This window comes from Cricetulus griseus, chromosome 3 (assembly GCF_003668045.3).
Source record: "Cricetulus griseus strain 17A/GY chromosome 3, alternate assembly CriGri-PICRH-1.0, whole genome shotgun sequence".
In the NCBI taxonomy this organism is placed as follows: Eukaryota; Metazoa; Chordata; class Mammalia; order Rodentia; family Cricetidae; genus Cricetulus; species Cricetulus griseus.
The window spans coordinates 260,987,854-261,005,270 of record NC_048596.1 but is presented as its reverse complement, the minus strand read 5'-3'; the positions used below and the strand labels follow the sequence as shown (position 1 = coordinate 261,005,270).

At 44.8% G+C, this 17,417-nt stretch overlaps 1 protein-coding gene across 1 annotated transcript in view; it reads left to right on the top strand.

Moving 5' to 3' along the window:
- The window catches only part of Nedd9 (neural precursor cell expressed, developmentally down-regulated 9), a 48,548-nt gene that overhangs the window by 14,008 nt on the left and 17,123 nt on the right, over positions 1 to 17,417 (top strand). Inside the window, exon 2 of the mRNA XM_027410412.2 lies at positions 5,678 to 6,121. Within this exon, the coding sequence (XP_027266213.1) occupies positions 5,678 to 6,121 (444 nt within the window). The remainder of the gene's footprint in view (positions 1 to 5,677; positions 6,122 to 17,417) is intronic.

The following is a 17,417-nucleotide window of genomic DNA, read 5'->3' as shown; positions in this document are numbered from 1 at the left end:
AAACTATCCTCTGGCCCCCACATGCATGGACACGCATGTACTACACAGCATGGTCACAAAGAAACAGTGTGATAGCAAGCTAGGTGGGAAGTGATCAGGTGGATTTTGGAAAGACACTTTTTCTGTTTTTATGGAAGATGGGTTCTAAACTGGGCAGAGGTTTAATGAAGTAGAACCAGTTGGGAAATGACACTTCAGGAAGTTGGAATAAACAGACAAAACAAACGATTATGGCTAACGTCCACACCTGGAGAGGCAGTGAGGCAGGATATGGAGTCTGACAACTGGGGCCAGGTAGTGAAGAGTGTTCCAACCTCAGGCTCACACCTTGGGCAGGTCATTCCGTATTGTGTTGATCAAGAGAGAGAAAACAGAAGGAAAGGGCTTTTCTCATTTGCCGGACTTGAGACCAAGATGGTCCCTCAGTCAGAGAAGTGAGTAAGAACTAGAGTGCAGAGGTATCCATTCTGTACTATAGATCTGGGTGGAACCCGTCTTCACCTGGGCGACACTTCACTTAGACAGCAATGTCATAGAGGAGAGGACAAGTGCAAAAGAGAGGTCCCCTGAGAGCATGACTGCTGAAGAGATGAGGGGGAATGGTCTATTGATGGAGAAAGAGACTGTGTGCTCCAGAGGAAGAACTAGGAAGCAAGGTCTTGGGAGAATAGAAGCCAATTTAAGTGAATTTTAGAGAGCATGAGGTGGGATTGACAAACAAGGTGCCTTCAGATGGGATTTGTAACATTGGTATCCAATCTCCATTAGAGTCACTATTACTGGAGTTTTACTGAGCCCTGGCAGCTGTAACATGCTAGACTTGGCCACCTGTAGTCCTTCCATCAATTAAATAGCTAATTGCTAAACTCTCAAGAAAATCAATTCCTCTCTCTCTGCGGGGAACCAGGGATGCAGAGGTTAGAACTCATTTCAATTTAATAGAGAATGGGTATGGCTTTTATTTCAGACACTGGGCTCATGTTCTGGAAGTAGAAAAGGAGTCAGGCAGAATAGTGAAAGTGGAGAGGAGATTTATTCAACATGGCCACATTGGTGAAAAGAACAAATAAAAGGGCTCAGTGAACTCCCAGCCCATCTTCTAGGACACTGGTATGGGATTTAAATTTCAACAGAGGACAAGAGGTATGCATAACTAAATAGCCTTGGTCCAAGTGCAGACCTGTCCATCACAGTGCCATCGGTGTCTGCCTCCAGTCTCTTCTGCAAGATGGTCTGACAGCTTGGCAGAACTGTGTGAAATCTCTACCCAGGAGACAAGTTCCTCCTCTGACTAACACCAGCCTTTCCCTTCCCCGCCACCATGAGATTCCTAGAGAAACTGCAATTGCTTAGGCTCCACTAGCTTAATAGTCTGCTAGGCAAAGGGAGGAGCACAAGTGTAGCCTTAGACCATCTCCCCTCCTCCCAGAAGCCTGGAAACAGGAGGCCTGGCTTCGTACCCAAGTCTTAAGGTCTTCTAGCCAGGTGGCTTTACAAATTATTAACTTCCTGAACCTTCTTTTTTCTTAGTTGTCAAGTAGAAGAGTTGGGCTCTTAACTCCTTGAAGATCCCTCTGGCTTTCAAGTTTTGCACCCTGCCACAACCAAGCTCTCTGCCTTTGTAACTGCCAGTCTCTGGGAACTTGGCATCCAGCTGGGTATAGAATTACCCAGCACTCTTATCTCTCCTTGATTTGTTTCTCTGTTGACCTCTCCCCACCTCCACCCCCAGATATAAACATCCAAGGGGCTGGGGCTTGAGAAAGAGTAGATCTTACTAGAGGACTTCTGGCCTCTCTGGTGTTTTCTTAAGATGTTCAGATAAGAGCTTCTGACTTTGAGGCCTCAGGGAATCACACCTTTTCTATAAAAACAGAGAATGACCCGCCCCCCCCAAAAAAAACCCCAGGAATTAACTCTTGGTTGGCCGTCTCATGAGTTAGTGTCCTTTGGAATGAGGGCCCTATGTTCTGACTTTTATCTTTTTTTCTGGACTATTGCCCTCTTACCAAGCAAACACACAGTGGCCACACCTCTTACCCAAGACTTTCTAAATTACTTTTATTTTCTGTGTGTAATGGGTGTTTTGTCTGCATGTATATCTGTGCACTGCTTGCATGCCTGGTGCCATGGGAAACTGAAAGAGGGCATTGTATGCTCTGGAACTGGAGTTACACAGGGTCGTGAGCTGCCATGTAGGAGCTGGGATTGAACCCAGGTCTTCTGGAAAAGCAGCAAGTGCTCTTAACCACTGAGGCATTTCTCTAGCTTTAGGATTGTTTCTCGATGAAAACTGAGAAGAAGAAAGTGAGTATAGGAAGCCTGAAATGAAATGCCACCCACAAATGAAATAAAAATCCACAATGGATTATCCCATCTCCAGCAGTGCTGAAATGTACTTGAATTCACTGATTTCATTCTCGTGACAAACTCACAAGTGTAACCCAGCCTTAACCTTGTTCTTATCCAGGGATGAGGAGAATAGCAATGCAAGGGGAGCAAACCCCAAAGAATTTGTTTATTCCATAAAAATGGAGTGAGAGGAGAGTTACCTTCAGAACCTTCTTGTATAATGGCAAGAGCTCAGCCAGGGTACAGACAGGAAAACTAAAGTAGCTTCCCAGAGAAGAGAGTCAACCTAGAAAAGCCCAATTCTATGTCCAGCTCTGATACCCAAGTGTGAGTCTTGGGGAAACACCAAATCTGTGTCTTCATCTTCAAAACAGAGCTACAGGCTCACAAGCTCTCTCCAGAGGTGTGTATGAGCTGTTTGGGAGAGTGACTAGCTATACACATCAACTATCTTTAGATTTCATAGAGGTTAAAGTACTCAGTCTTATTTAGCCAAAGCTGACATCTACCAGGGTATATTAATGAGTGTCAGCCTGACACTGGGGGGCTTGCCCACCAACAGCTGAGTCAAATTCTTTCTGAATCCCATTCTCTGTATGCAGTGAGAAGGCTGGAGAGATGTTGTGGGCAATAGGGCAGGAAATTGACCAGTAGTGCCCACTATTGCATGGCTGAGGGGGCTCTGGGGTTATCCTAGGAACATCCCCTAGGCTTGTGTGCAGGCATGAGCATGCTGCTTGCCAGGCAGTGGGAAGGTCACGGGGACAGAATACAACACATATGGAGCAGACTCACACGGGGATTTCTATCTGCTGCTAATCAAGTGTGGCCCAGCGCCCCACTCAGCACCTCGTGGTGTTCCAGGACTTGGAAGTGGCCCAACTGTGACTGCCCCCAGCTGATTGTGGTTGATGGAGCTGCAGCCCTTTTCCTGTCTACTGTTGTCTTTCCCTTCTTTGAAGCCATATGATTGCACAGCTATCAATCTTCAGCTCCCACGGGGCTGCTCTAACTCTATTACTTCTGTTTTCCTCTAGGGATTTCCTTCCCAACCATTCCCAGTTATTGAATGTCCCAGGAGAACAGGACAGAGAGCCACCAGCTCCCTCCAAGCTCTAAAATCATAATCCTGGTGTCATTCTTTCCCTGCTATCTGTGACAAAGGACTAGAACCTTGTCCTCTGTAAACTAACTCTTCTTTACAGTTACAGAACACCCAGAAGATGGGAAAAGAGAAACAGAGAGACCTTAGCATCCTAGCACATCCTTTAACGGCTCTAAAAACTAGGCAAGGATGTGGCTAGATTTTATCATTTTGTCTAAGAGCTTTTCATTGTTAGGAGGAACCCAGAGCTTCCTAGAATCCAGCTGCTAAGTAAAACCCTCAACTGAAACAAGAGCTTTGTGTTCCGCTCTAGCCGCCCTCACTGCCTCCCTGTGGAGGTCAGAGAATTCTTATCTCTTAGTGATGGTATTTGTGGCTCCATCTCCCTTCCTTAAATGATGTATTCACTCTAAAAAAAGATCGGGTAGCCATCTGCACTGTAGTCCCAGCTCTCAGGAGGATGAAGCAGGAGGATTTCTTAAGTCCAGCCTGCCTGGGTAGTATAGCCATGTTTACAGAAAAAGGCGATTCCGAAGTAGTTGACCAAGACAAAATTAAAACATACTCCATGGTTTTTTTTCTTTATTTATTTTTGTTTGTGCTTTTTGTTATTGTTATGGCTTAGTAGGTTTTGACCATTTGGAGGTTTTTTTTTGGGGGGGTGGGTTGTGGGGAAGACAGAGAGGTGGGATATGAAATTAATAGGGTAGAGAGTTGGGAAGGATCTGAGCGGCCTTGAGGAAAAGCAACAACTAAGATCGAAGTATGAAAAAAATCAAAAATAATTAAAAATGTAATGAAAATAAAGCACTTCAGAAATGGAAAGCAGTGACACTGGACCTCTCCTACACTCCTGAACAGAGGCAGACCCCTCCCATACGCAGCCACTCCCCAGAAGAGCACTACATACAATGTGAGCCCTGTGGTTTCAGGCAGGGTCCAGGAGGAGATGATTAATGCATGTCCGTCTTAAAGAAATGAAAAGCATGGAACTGAGAGATCAAGTCCACATTTCTGGAGAGGAAAACAGGGGCAGGAGTCCAAAGAAAAGCAGCCACAAATATGTTATGGTGTAAAATAAGTCATAAGCATGCCCCAGCCAACCAGCAGTCTTTTGCTCCATAAATGATTCCCCACCACAGTGACACTAAGTGCATCCAAACGCTTAAATGACATATGACAGGGGTCACATGTAGTTTTCCTGAGGCCTGCTATGGGTTCCCTATGTTCCCCACTTCTCTGCACCCTGGGAAGAGGCAGGCATGCGGGACTGGCTGCCAGTGTACTGGGAATCTTCAGAGCCTTTGAAAGCCTTCCAGGAATGTCAGCACAGACTGCCTGCCCACTCTCTGCTCAATGCCCACTTTAGCCGTCTGCTGAGGACTGGATGTGCCAGGCAGCCTTCATACAAAGACAGAGAGTGTTCTGAGGCCATGAAAGGAAGACACAGCCTTTCGGATGTGAATGGCGAGATTTAAGAAGTAGGTGACTACGTGGCAGGGAAAAGAAGGACTCTCAGAGAGTTATGAGAGAGACCAAAGCAGTGGATGAGTGCATTCCTGGTACCTTCCCACCGTCAGTCTGGAAAGACAGGCTGCTATCATGCTGTGTCCTTGCCTGATTACTATAGTGCATCCCTATGCTTTTGCTTGTGGATTCTTCCTGCATCCAAGGGTCTCCTTAATCATAAAGATATGGTAAGTCCTGCCAAGGCACAATTATGTGTACTTCCATTTACATTTCAATGCTGAATAAAATGTCTGTTTGTAGTATGTGTCATTTAGGATTTTCTGTGACTTATTTTTTGCCCAAAATATATGAAAACATTGAGAGCAGTCCACTGTGGTGCACAAAGAGCCTGGAACATTCTTCGCCTTCAGCTCACTTTGAACAAGTTAGAAAAATGCTTTGCCTGGTGACCCCTTCCTAACTCTTCAGTGATGCTAGCCCAGCGCCTTGGCAAAGCACCCACGTTGGAGGGAAGATCTCTTCTGGGGTTTTGAGCTTTTTTGAGGAGGCTGTCTGATGTCACTGGTGGCAGACACAGCATAGCTGTGTCTGTCTTTTGTCTGAACCATCTGCTTTCCTTCTTGCAGGCTATTGTTCATAATTCTTCTCTTTTTCCAGGAACCGTGCCTGTCTCTAAACACATGGGCTCTGTAAGTGCTAAAGAGAAAGCCCTAACATTCTAAAACCGCTTCTCTCTTTTTCCCTTCCTAGAATCTTATGGCAAGGGCCTTATATGACAATGTCCCCGAGTGTGCTGAGGAGCTGGCCTTCCGAAAAGGAGACATCTTAACTGTCATAGAGCAGAACACTGGAGGACTAGAGGGATGGTGGCTGTGTTCCCTACATGGTCGCCAAGGAATTGTCCCAGGCAACCGGGTGAAACTTCTCATTGGTCCAGTGCAGGAGACCTCCAGTCATGAGCAGCCTACTCCTGGACCCATGCATCAGACCTTTGGGCAACAGAAACTATATCAAGTACCAAATTCACAGGCAGCATCTCGTGATACCATCTACCAAGTGCCACCATCCTACCAGAATCAAGGAATTTACCAAGTACCCACTGGCCATGGTACCCCAGAACCAGATGTGTATCAAGTACCACCATCAGTTCAGAGAAACATTGGAGGCACTAATGGGCCCCATCTGGGCAAAAAGGTAAGTGATTAACTCAAATTTTGTTCCTTCTTTTATGCCATTCATTGTATATAGAATAATAGAAGCAATCCCCAAATAATAATTAGATATTTCCCAAAAGCAAACATACTAAATGACTTACCCCAGATATCATTATTGCATTAAATTTCCATTGATGAGTCAACAAAAAATATATAATTTCCAAGACAGAGTCTCAATATGTTCATTCTAGGTTGTCCTTGAACTTGAGATCCTCTTGCTTGGACTCCTGAGTGCTGGGACTATAGGCATGTGACATCATATCTGGCAACAAGACTTTCTTGAGCTACCGTGTGCCAAGTACTATTGACAGCCAGCCAGTATAACTGGCATTTCATTCTGGATCAGACTTAAGCACACAACTGTATCTCTTCAGTTGTGTGATGGGTCTGCTAGAGCTGGATTCTGTGTATAAATGGTCTGCAGTCTTCTCTACCTCATCCTTCAGTAGTGTGGCCCCAGTTGTCACTCAAGCATACTGACACGGTGCGGATCCTTTTTCTTGGGCCAAGAGCTAAATTAGTCTGGCTGAACAACAACAACAAAAGTCAATCAAATGCAGATGAAGTAAAAAGGCTGAAAGTACATCCTGTCTACCAACTCATTCTTCGGAATTTTGGGTTTAAAGACTGATTAATTCAAAATACATAGATGTTAGTGGATTTAGGAAGAATGTATCCTTGTTTCCTTGAAGTAACTCTTTTAATAATATCCAAGGTAGAAGGTGAATGAGTATTTAGGAAAATGTCATTTTTAAAAACTACAAGACAAATGTGATATATTCTTCAGATTTTCATCACTATAACCAAATACTTGAAACTGCTAACTTCATAAAGAGAGAACATTTGTGTATTAACCTCAGAGTTTTGGTGGCTCTGGGACCTGCCTTTGACATTAGCTCAATTGTGGCAAAGGCTCTTCCAGCTGTCACCATGTCTCTTCTGGGGGCCACTCCCCCAGTGACTTCAATTCTCCCGTTAGCACCCATCCCTCAGAGGTTCAACTGTGTCCCACCCTGGAAACCAAGCCTTTAATAACAGCAGGTTCTTGCAGGGGGTGGAGGATGGGGGAGGGTTACTCAGACCATACCTGAATCACAAGACTAGGGGCCACAACCTGTTAGATTCTCAACCCAGAACATTTGAGATGACTGGAATTGCATTCATTAAATAGTGAATATTGACATGTTTTGTGTTGGTGATAAAGTTGTGAATTAAAGACTAAACAGAGCCTTCACAATGCTTACAGTGCAATGAGAGAAACAATAAACTACAAAGTCAGATGGTTGTGTCCTGGGAAGAAAACAATGACACTAGATTTACAGGCCAACAGCCAGACCCACAATGTTTTTGTGCCATTAAAAGGGAGGGATTTCCTCTTTCGTTTGTCAGAACTTTCCAGTGGTTCCTTCAAGGTTTGCAATTAAAACTAGACTAATTTCATACAATGAGAAAATATCTCCAGATTACGAGAAGAAGGGTGAAGTTGATACCAGAAAAAGTTTGTAACTCTACAACACAAAACATAGATGAATTTACAAATCTATGTAAGCTAGGTAATATTTGGTTACACGGTACTAGTACTTTTACTTTCTTCTAAGTAAATCTATTTTAAAGACTGATTGTTTTTTTACTTGTATGTATGTAAGTGGTTTGCTTGGCATATGTCTGCACTGCCTGGTACCCAAGGAAGCCAGAAGAGGGAACTGGATCCCCTGGAACTGGAGTTAACAACAGTTGTAAGGCACAGTGTGGGTGCTTGGAACCAAACCTGCAGTCTTCTGCAAGAACAAGTGCTCTTAAACCACTGAGCCATCTCTCTAGCCCCTGGAACTCTTATTTTTTTAAAGGGAACAGGGAAAGATTTATTTTTGGATTCCTTAACCACGAATGCTTTCCTAATCACCTATTATAAAACATATTATAAAATGTATGTTTAAACAAAACACATCTCAAGGACACATGATCTCTGAGTTCTGTCTACCAGGAGGAATTCTCTAAGATGCAGAGAACAGCTTTCCCTATCCCCAGGACAGGGATCCTGGCTAAAAGCCATGTGACCTTCCAAAGCCCTTCTCACCCCCAGTGATTTCAGCTCCAAAGGGAACGCCAAGCCTGGCCTGTGTCCCCAGAGGGGGACGAACAGTTGAAAGGTGTCACTATAAATAAGTAAAGCTTTCATTCTTAGTCTCGGAGGCTTGCACCTTAAAAATAGCTCTCCCTCATCTGAGCTGGTTCGAGGCAGACAGAGGAGGCCAGAACAAGAAATGCTTGGCTGAAAGGCAGAGGGACCAAACTTTCATCACAGTTTATTTTGGCAGAAAGGTGACTTGTTTTCCTTTTTGGTCTCAACCTTTTCAGTTCCTTGTCTGGGAAGCCTGAAGCTTCAGACCTCTCCCCAATGCCTGTGTTGTGGATAACAGCAGCCTTCTCCTTGGCTCCTCTCCTGGTCTCCATTGATGTCAGGGGCTGAGGCCCTCAGGTGGCCCTGGGTCACTCCACATATTGTTTTGTTTTAAAGCTTCCACGCCCCTGAGCCTTCTGTGTTCACCCTGCAGCAGTGAACCCACTTCTAAGAAACTCTGCAAGCCCTTTAGCAGTGTAGACCAAAGCAGGCACTCCTGGCACCTGAACTAGGAGCTTCCACAGTGGCGGTCTGACAGGTACAGGCTAAGAGGACAGGAGAGGTGAGCCTAGCTCTCCCATGCCACGCACCAGGGTCCTCCATGGCATACCCTGTGCGAGTGTCTTGGTGCCTTTGAGACTGCAGGTATCCTGCTTCCGTCCCCCTGAACCACCGGCTCACACCCACAAGGGAGTCATGTTGCCTCTTCTTTCCATCCCTCACCCACTGTATCTCTTCCTTCTTTGTCCTCTCTTTCCTTCTGTTCTCTCCCTTACCTCTCCCCATCTCCCCTTCCTTTCATCCCTTTCTCCCTTTCCCACACTCCCCTCTCTCTTTCCTTCCCTTCCTTTCCTACTTTCCTTCCTGATTTTCCTCCTTCCCTTCTCTTTCCCCCTCTCCCTCTTTTTCTTACCCCCCTTCCTACCTCCCTTATCCCTCCTTTCTTTCTTCTTAAACTTTCTTTGCTAATGGAGACAGCTTAGCTGCTAGGAGGCGATTGTAACATTGCAGGCAACAGTAACTGCTTTAAGACTTCCAGCCCCAGCTGGGCGTTGGTGGCATACACCTTTAATCCCAGGACTCAGGAGGCAGAGGCAGGCAGATCTCTGTGAGTTCGAGACCAGCCTGGTCTACAGGAGCTAGTTCCAGGACAGCCTCCAAAAGCCACAGAGAAACACTGTCTCAAAAATCCAAAAAAAAAAAAAAAAAAAAAAAGACTTCGGGCCTCATCTCCCTTTTCAGTGGTAACTCCCAGTGGGTAGGAGTCCTAGTGACTTAAGTCAGACTCCAATCTCATTGCACAGGACAGCAGATGTGAGTTTGGTTGTTATTATTTCTCATTTTAGGTGTTTGGCTGGCTTGCTAAATAACTCACTCATTTTCTCTTCTATTTTTCTGTCTGTAAATGGTGACAAACCAAGGCCCCGGCCCTTGCCAGTTATTCTAGCTGTGGTATTTAAAGGCTGTTTAAGGAAAATGAGGAAGCAGTTGGAACTTGTTCTGAGCTTGTAGGCTTTAATGAACAAGGCTGACACCCAGAGAGGGAAAGACATCGATTCAGATGCAGACTCCTAGGCCTGCCTCACAGCCCCTCCTTCGGGGAATCTAGGAAGGGAGGCCCAGAAACCTACTTTTTCTCAAACTTTGTGCATAGTCCAGTGGGAGTTGGTCCAGGACTGTGCTCAGAGAAACCCTAAGGAGGTACAGTGGCCAGCTTGGATATGTTCCAGTCTGACTGTGATCGGGGCTTTCCATAGTTCAGAACTCTCCTGCATTGTTACAGCATGGGTTTCAGGGTTCATCCGCCACTGTGCCCTAATGAAATCACTCCAAAAAACTGCACCACGAATTCTGCCTTCTGCCTTGCCTTTCTGCTTTTCTGGAAAGTGCAGCCTCTGCTGGCCCTCCTGCACCCCACCCATGTTAACCAGCAGCCAGAATTTGCTACCTAGGGAGTGCAAATGAGAATCATACGCCCACCCTCTGTGAACCAGGGAGGCCAGAGCTCTGTGGACCTTAGTCTGTCCCTCCCTCCCCCTGCCCCGTGGCTCTGTGGCTTTGTGTGTGCAGAAAATTACAGGTGTTCTCTCAGACATTGCTCCTTCATTTGTGAAGTGGGAATAAGCCTGTTCACCACAAAGGCTACTGGGAAAGTTAACTGGAACAGTAGGTAGAGCGCTGCATTGTGGGAGCTTCAAGGCGAGTCTTGTCTCCTGCCTTTCTTTCCTTTCTCCTTCCTCAGATTATTGTTTGGGTTTTGTTTGTTTTAGACAAAGTCTCAAGTGAGCCCAGGCTGGCCTCAAACTTGCTAAGTAACTGAGAATGGCCTTGAACTTCTGGTCCTCCCGGATTCTGGGATAACAGGTGTCTGAGGTCACACCCAGTTTTCCACGATCATGTTCAATATATGGAACGTGTGTGTTTCTCAGTATGTGCCAAATATGTACATACTCTATTCCCAGCAAATGTGCTGAGCTCTTTGAGCATGCAGGTCTCTCCCTGGCTCTGTAAGAATTCTAGAAAGGGTGGTGAAGAATCAAAGTCATCTGGAAACCTCACACACTGACACTTTGCTTGGTTTCATGGGTTTTATGTGCAGGCCTGCTTTATTCATCAGGCATTATGGGCACAGTGCCCGGGGCCTGTGCAAAAGTTTGCAAGCTGAATTAAAAAAAGAAAACTTTGAGCTGCAGAATATGAAGCTTAATAAGTGCAAAACAGAAATTAATCAACACATAGACACACGCTTAGGAAAGAGCATCATGCAAGCCTCATTAATCCTCTGTGGGGCTCGTGACAATTCCATTACATTTGGAAAACAATTTGTAAGTTAGAGCTTTCTCACTCTGCAAAGACTTCTAAATATGTGTTGAGATTGCCAAGAACTCACAGACAATTCTAAATTAAATGAGTTACTCATAGTCAAATAATTTGAAAAGCTGAATTTAAAAAAAAGTTTTCAGTCTTTAAAAAGGGAGAATTCTACTTAAAATATGGAAGTTGGATCTGGGTTGGAGAACTCAAATGCCCTAGAGTCAAAGGCCTTCAAAGGTCTGAAAACAATCTCACTTCTCTGCTTTAGTGATCATCAAACTGCCACGAGACACACCCGCTTCACACTCAAGCTGCATGGGGAACAATATTGGTTATTCTTTTCTTAAAGCAACTATTTACTTAGCTAAGTTTTTGTAAACATTTATGTATTTCTTTTCTGTGTCTGTGTGCGCGTGCGGGCGCAACGCACATGTGGAAGCCAGTGAACAGCTCATGGGAGTCGATTCTCTCCTTCCACCACGTGGGTCCCCAGGACTGAAATAAGGTCATGAGGCTTAATCGCAGTGTCTTTACCCACAGGGCCACCCCACCAGCCTCGAGGGTTGCTCTTTAGACTTACTGCTTTAACCCTAACCAGCAGAATTATAGATTTTCTGCCTCCTTCTGAAGTGCAGCTTGGAACTACCTTCTGACTCTAGGAAGCCGAGCTATGCAGCTAAATGTCAGCACGCAGATCAGACGGACGCGTGAACGAACAAGCAAGTAACACCCTAGTGAAGTTTCTTAACCTCGAAACTAACCACCAAAAGGTGATTCTGAGCTTCACACTCACCCAGTCTCCTACTGGTCACACCTTCCCCAGCAGCTCATGACCACATGGTGTGGCAGAGAACAGTTTCCCGCCAGAGGCCATTAGAGGATACACCACTCATTTTCCATAATTGTAACTGCCCTTAAATAATAAATGTGAAACCAAAGCAAAAAAAAAAATGATTGACATAAATTTGGGGATGGGGATAGAGCTCCATAAAAGAGCACTTGTCTAGCATACACGAGGCTCTAGATTTCATTTAAGCCAGGTGTGGTGACACACACCTGTGATCCCAGCACTCTGGAAGCAGAGGTGGTCTTATCAGGAGTTCAAGGCCAGCCTGGGTCACATTTGAGTTAAGGATCAGTCTGGACTCCATAAGACCCTGTCTCCAAAAAATAAAATAAAAATAAAACAGAAAAAAAAAAAAAACCCCTGTTATATTGGACTTGTCTGAGGCCTACCTTTTTTGCCTCGTATCCACAGTAAGACTAGTAAACTCTTAGTCTCCTAGAGAGAAAACTTATACTTTGTATATGACTCTTAGAACAGTCTCTGTGGGTGCCATGATGTCTAGGATACCTTCCCTCCTGTTCCATGTTTTCAAACTGCTCGCACCTTAAAACTCATCTCCAGTCTACAGTTTTTACTTGGAAACCCAGTATTTTCTTCCCATTTTCTGATCCCATAATACGTGGACACCTCACTAATACTGTAGAGCTCATGGGCCAATTGGAAATGGGATGAGCTGCCATGGTAGTCTAGGCTGGGGCAAGTACTATTTTGTGGTGGCTACTTAGAAAACCCAAATATTGTCAAGATTTACCAAGCCCAGTGACATCATCTCTAAGATGGGCAATTCCAAAATAGGGCACAGACAAATGCTGGCAGGAAATGACTCAAAGGTTTAGGCAGGTCTTCCAGGCTGGTTCCTAAAAGGTAACATAAGATCCTGAAATGCATTAGTTATGGTGTCTGTGCCTTCTTAGACACTGAGTCATCACAACTAAACACACATACACACCGACACCCATGACTGTTGGCTTTGGAACCAAAGACTTCCCTTGTTGGCATGTAGGCATTTTGAAATCAGTTGCCCATAGCAACCTCAGATACCAACCAAGTAACTGCTATGTATATTAAGCAATATTATTTGTCTACTAACAAGTGAAAAATAGATTTAGAGGAAATCAAAGTTTCCGGAGATGACAAACTCTGACTTTTCACCTCCCTTTCTTTTGTTCCCTGTTTGTTTGTCTGTCTGTCTCTGCCTCTCTGCCCCCTACCCTCTCTCTCTCTTTCTCTCTCACACAAACAACTAAAAAGTTAATTCCAGGCAGAGGACACCCCCAGCTTTTTCTTATATAATAAAGTCAGTAAGTACATTTGTGTCCCAGAAGTATACATGTCTATATAAAGATAAACCTAATAAATAATCCTGTGTCTAGTTTATAAAATGATCCAGAGAACTGAAATGTTACCTAAAATGTCTCCCTGAAAATTCAAGGTACATTTTACATCTTACACACAGCCTTGGAGGTCCTCAACAGGGAAGGGTGGGGCTTGTTGAGCTCACCCTGAACTGAAAGGCTGTGTTACCAGACGGTCACCCACGCACGCCAAGGGAATGAGCAAACCCTAACACCTCCGTAGCTGAACAAAGGTCCTTTATGTTTGGTCAATGCCAAAGTATTCAGATTCAGCAGCAGTCTGTCATAAAGTTTGCAGATAATATGAGTTTCTGAGGGGCGGGGGGCGTTAGTAACTTTGTACACACCCACACCAAGATCACAGAGACTAAGCTTCCCCTTCCACTGACTGCATTCTAAGTGACTACTTATCTGAGTGAATAAGATGTCTCCTGCCACAGCAGGCCTCACGGCATGGATACTGCTCTCTGAGGGAGGGAGAATGGGCAGGAAAACTGCTTATTTTATGACTGAATGATAAAACCTGGATTATCTTGTTTGAATTTGTTTTTAAGAACCAAAAGAAAAGAAGGAACCGTCTCACCAGAGTTCATTGCGAAAAATGTGGGGCTAGAAAATGTCAGAGGTCAAAGCACTCCGTCCTAAGTCATCATACCTTAACCATCGTGTCAGAGAAACAGCCAGCATGCTTGCCCAACCTTTCTGACGCTGCACAATGTCAGCGCCATCTACAAATATCTTGGGCGACATTGTTGCTAGCCTAGGATACATGCCCCTCACACACTGCAGATTGTGCACGACTGATATTAGAGGCGTTCCCAATCTGTGTGACGTGGTTTATACACAGGACAGTGACTTTTTCAGCAGTCTCTGTTAATTTCTGCAGAGACCTAGGGGGTCCACTCTCCAAAACAACAGGTTCTGAAACATGGTGGTGTTAAATCACTCCATCTGCAATGTGACTTCGAATCTGAAGTAGAGTTGCCTCTGAGCCTCTGCTCCATTTTGAGGGCATTTTATATTCTATGTCATCTAACCCTCCTGGCAGCTTGTGACATACATGCTATAACTCCTCCCACCCAAAGAAAGGGCTGAGTCTGAGAAGTCAATCTGCCAGAGTTAACTCACTGTCTCTTACAAGAGGCAGCCCTGATTTGAGCTCATGTCGGTCTGACCCAGTGTCTACATGCCAGTTAACAGGTGGTATTGCCAGGCCTAAAATAAGAGGGCACATTTACTTCATCAGAAATTCTAGCCCACCAGAACCCTGGGCGCTAAGAATCATTGTATTAGCCAAAATACAATGCTGCAGAAGGCTCACACCACATATCCACATAGTAACCAAAGACTGAAAGAGCCAAGCCACAGATATTCCGGCTACCCAGCTATAAGTCTAAAGCACTCATCCGGGAGACATCAGATCTGTGGTACCACTGAGAATATGGCCATGTGGACATCTTCTCAAATGACATCACTGCTCTAAATGAACAAGATCATGTAATCAAATGGATTTGTCTCCCCTACTGAACAAACTGTAGATACCTAATTTTCAAGCTGTGTCTCTTGTATATGGAAATCACTTCCTTCTATGTTTCTAGAAAATATGTGGTATGTGTCACTATTGACTGGCTGAGTGACCTCCTGTGCTCTAGTTCCCTGGACTGTGAAATGGCCACTGAAACTGGGTTCTCTCTAGTGGTCTTTGAAAAAAATTTTATGATCCAGATAACCTTATCTGATTCTTTGCCGGAATCACTTGGAAGATTTCATTAAATGACCTACCCTCAAAAGTCATTTAAAAAAAGATCAACTTGACCCCAAAACATTGGCAGTTTGTTCCTTCCCTCCTTTAGGACCCATCTCATCTTCCTATCCATGGCCACTGTGCACATTAGATGAACTTCTAGAAGCAGCAAGGGCAGATGGAGGCACAGGGGGACAAGGGTTGTGCTATCCTAGCCAGTGAAAATCAGCTTTTAACAGACACAGGGCTTGTACACAAGGAAACTTCCAGGAAGTTCGTCATTTGGAGAACTGCCCTCCATGTTTAGCACATGACAGGGAAGCAGCTCCTCCCTGTACTTGCTATTCTCGACCTTCTTTCCCTATTTAAGCCTCATGGTCTGGGCAAAGAAAGACCTGGTGCCTCTCAGCATGGCAGCCGTCTTCAGAACCAGCACCAAGTTCTGCCAAGTGTGCCATTTGTCCCGTCAGCCATCACATCCTTCCTCCCACTAAGCTGGCAGAGGTCTCCTACTCAAGGAGACACAATACCCACAGACTTTTGAATCCCAAACTTCTCTTCCGTCACCTCCCATCCATGGTCCAACAAGGCAGCCGAGGGCCTCTTTCTAAATCTAGATGTTGAATTTATTCAGATATCAAAAGAGCCCAGATGCCGGCTCCCTTATGGTTTTATTTTTTTTTAAGTATTTCAGTAGATTTAAAGGGATATAAAAATTAGCTTTCAATACCTAATTGTCACAGACTGTATTCAGCTTTGTCCCATAAAAGACCTTGGTCACTTGGGAACCCAGACGTCATTTCTCACCACGGTTTGATGTTCAGTGCTTCTCATTGCTCTTTGGTGCCTGGTCAGTCCATAACTAAATATTGCTTTAGTACTCACTGTACAGAGAGCTTCCTGGCAGCAGCAGGGGAGACATGTTAGGGGGTTCAACAATCAGGGCACTGTTTCCATTGAGTGCTTTGCCGCACAAAGCTGTGTCAATGCAAGTGACCCGAGAACGCCGTCCCACGTCTGAGCCTTCCCTTTGCCTTTTCCTTGACTGGAGAGAGAGGCTAGCTGGGATTTAGATGGCTTGCAAAAAGTTTAGTTCCAGCATAAAACCAAATCTCAAGTGTCCTTAAAGGAAAGTAAGGCCCCCAAAACAGAGAGAAAGAGGTCTCCAACAAAGCAAGAGAAGCAAACAGTAGGGTGGGCTAAGCCTGGATACGGCTCGGGAGGGCGTGTTTTTAAGGTCAGACTGAGGTTTCATTATGTTGTTGCTATGCAAGTAAACAAATGAACTCACTGCTGCACCCAAGCTGAGCAGAGAGAATTTATAGAGAATTAATAAATCCGGGGTAGACAACGTGTGGCTGTTCCTCTCCTCATAGGCGTGTAAGACACAATCTTGGATTTCAAACAGGCAGTCCCACTGTAGCTCTCTCCTTTACTGAAAACTGAGCCCCATCCTAGTAGGCAGGCAATGGTGGGAGTGACATTTCTTTTCCTAGGTTTTTCTTGAAAAAGGAAGAGGGCAAGTTGGTCATTTAAGACAGAGGGTTATTGCAAACCCCAATAAAGGCTTTGGTGTCTCTGTTAGTGCTTTTTTATTTTATTTGAGTGGAATAGTTCCTATCTAATAAGTAAGCAGTTTTAGAAACCCACACAGTCTTGTTAATGCACAAAACCTAAAGAGAGGCCGTAGAAATAAATCAAGGGGGTTAGAGAGGCAGAGAGCAGCTAATTACAGTTCCCACCCTTGCCAGGACAAAGCAATAGATGCTAGTCATGTGGCATGCTTGTTCATTAGACCATCTCAGGGCTTGTTGATGGCCAGGCTGCATGTGGGTCTGTCGTTGCAGTGGCATGCCCTCACCTCTCATCAGCACCCATTGTGCTGTCTGAGAGGCTTATTTCCTGGGTAGCCTAGTTCTGGGGAAGGCCTTAGGGCAGAACACCAGGGCCTGGTTATTGACCTTCCTGCTCTGCTCCATCCTGGTCAGTAGTTTAGGCAACATCGCGTGGGTGAGTGTGTGCATGCATGCATGCTTGTGTGTGTGTGTGTGTGTGTGTGTGTGTGTGTGTGTGTGTGTGTGTGTGTGTGTGTGTGTGTAATATATATATATATATATATACATATAATTTAAATAGCATATAGTAATTATACATATTTATAGGATATTTTAGTACTTGATCAGTTGGGGTGGGTTAGCCTGATCATCAGGTCAAACATTTGTCATTTTCTGATGTTGGGGACATTTGAAATCCTCTCTACTAGCTATTTTGAAATACACAATTGTCAATTACAGGTACATTTCTGTGATATGGAACTTTAGGATTTTTTCTTCTATCCACCTGGATGACTGTGTACATCCACCATGCTCTCTGCGTGCCCTGCCTCCACCCATT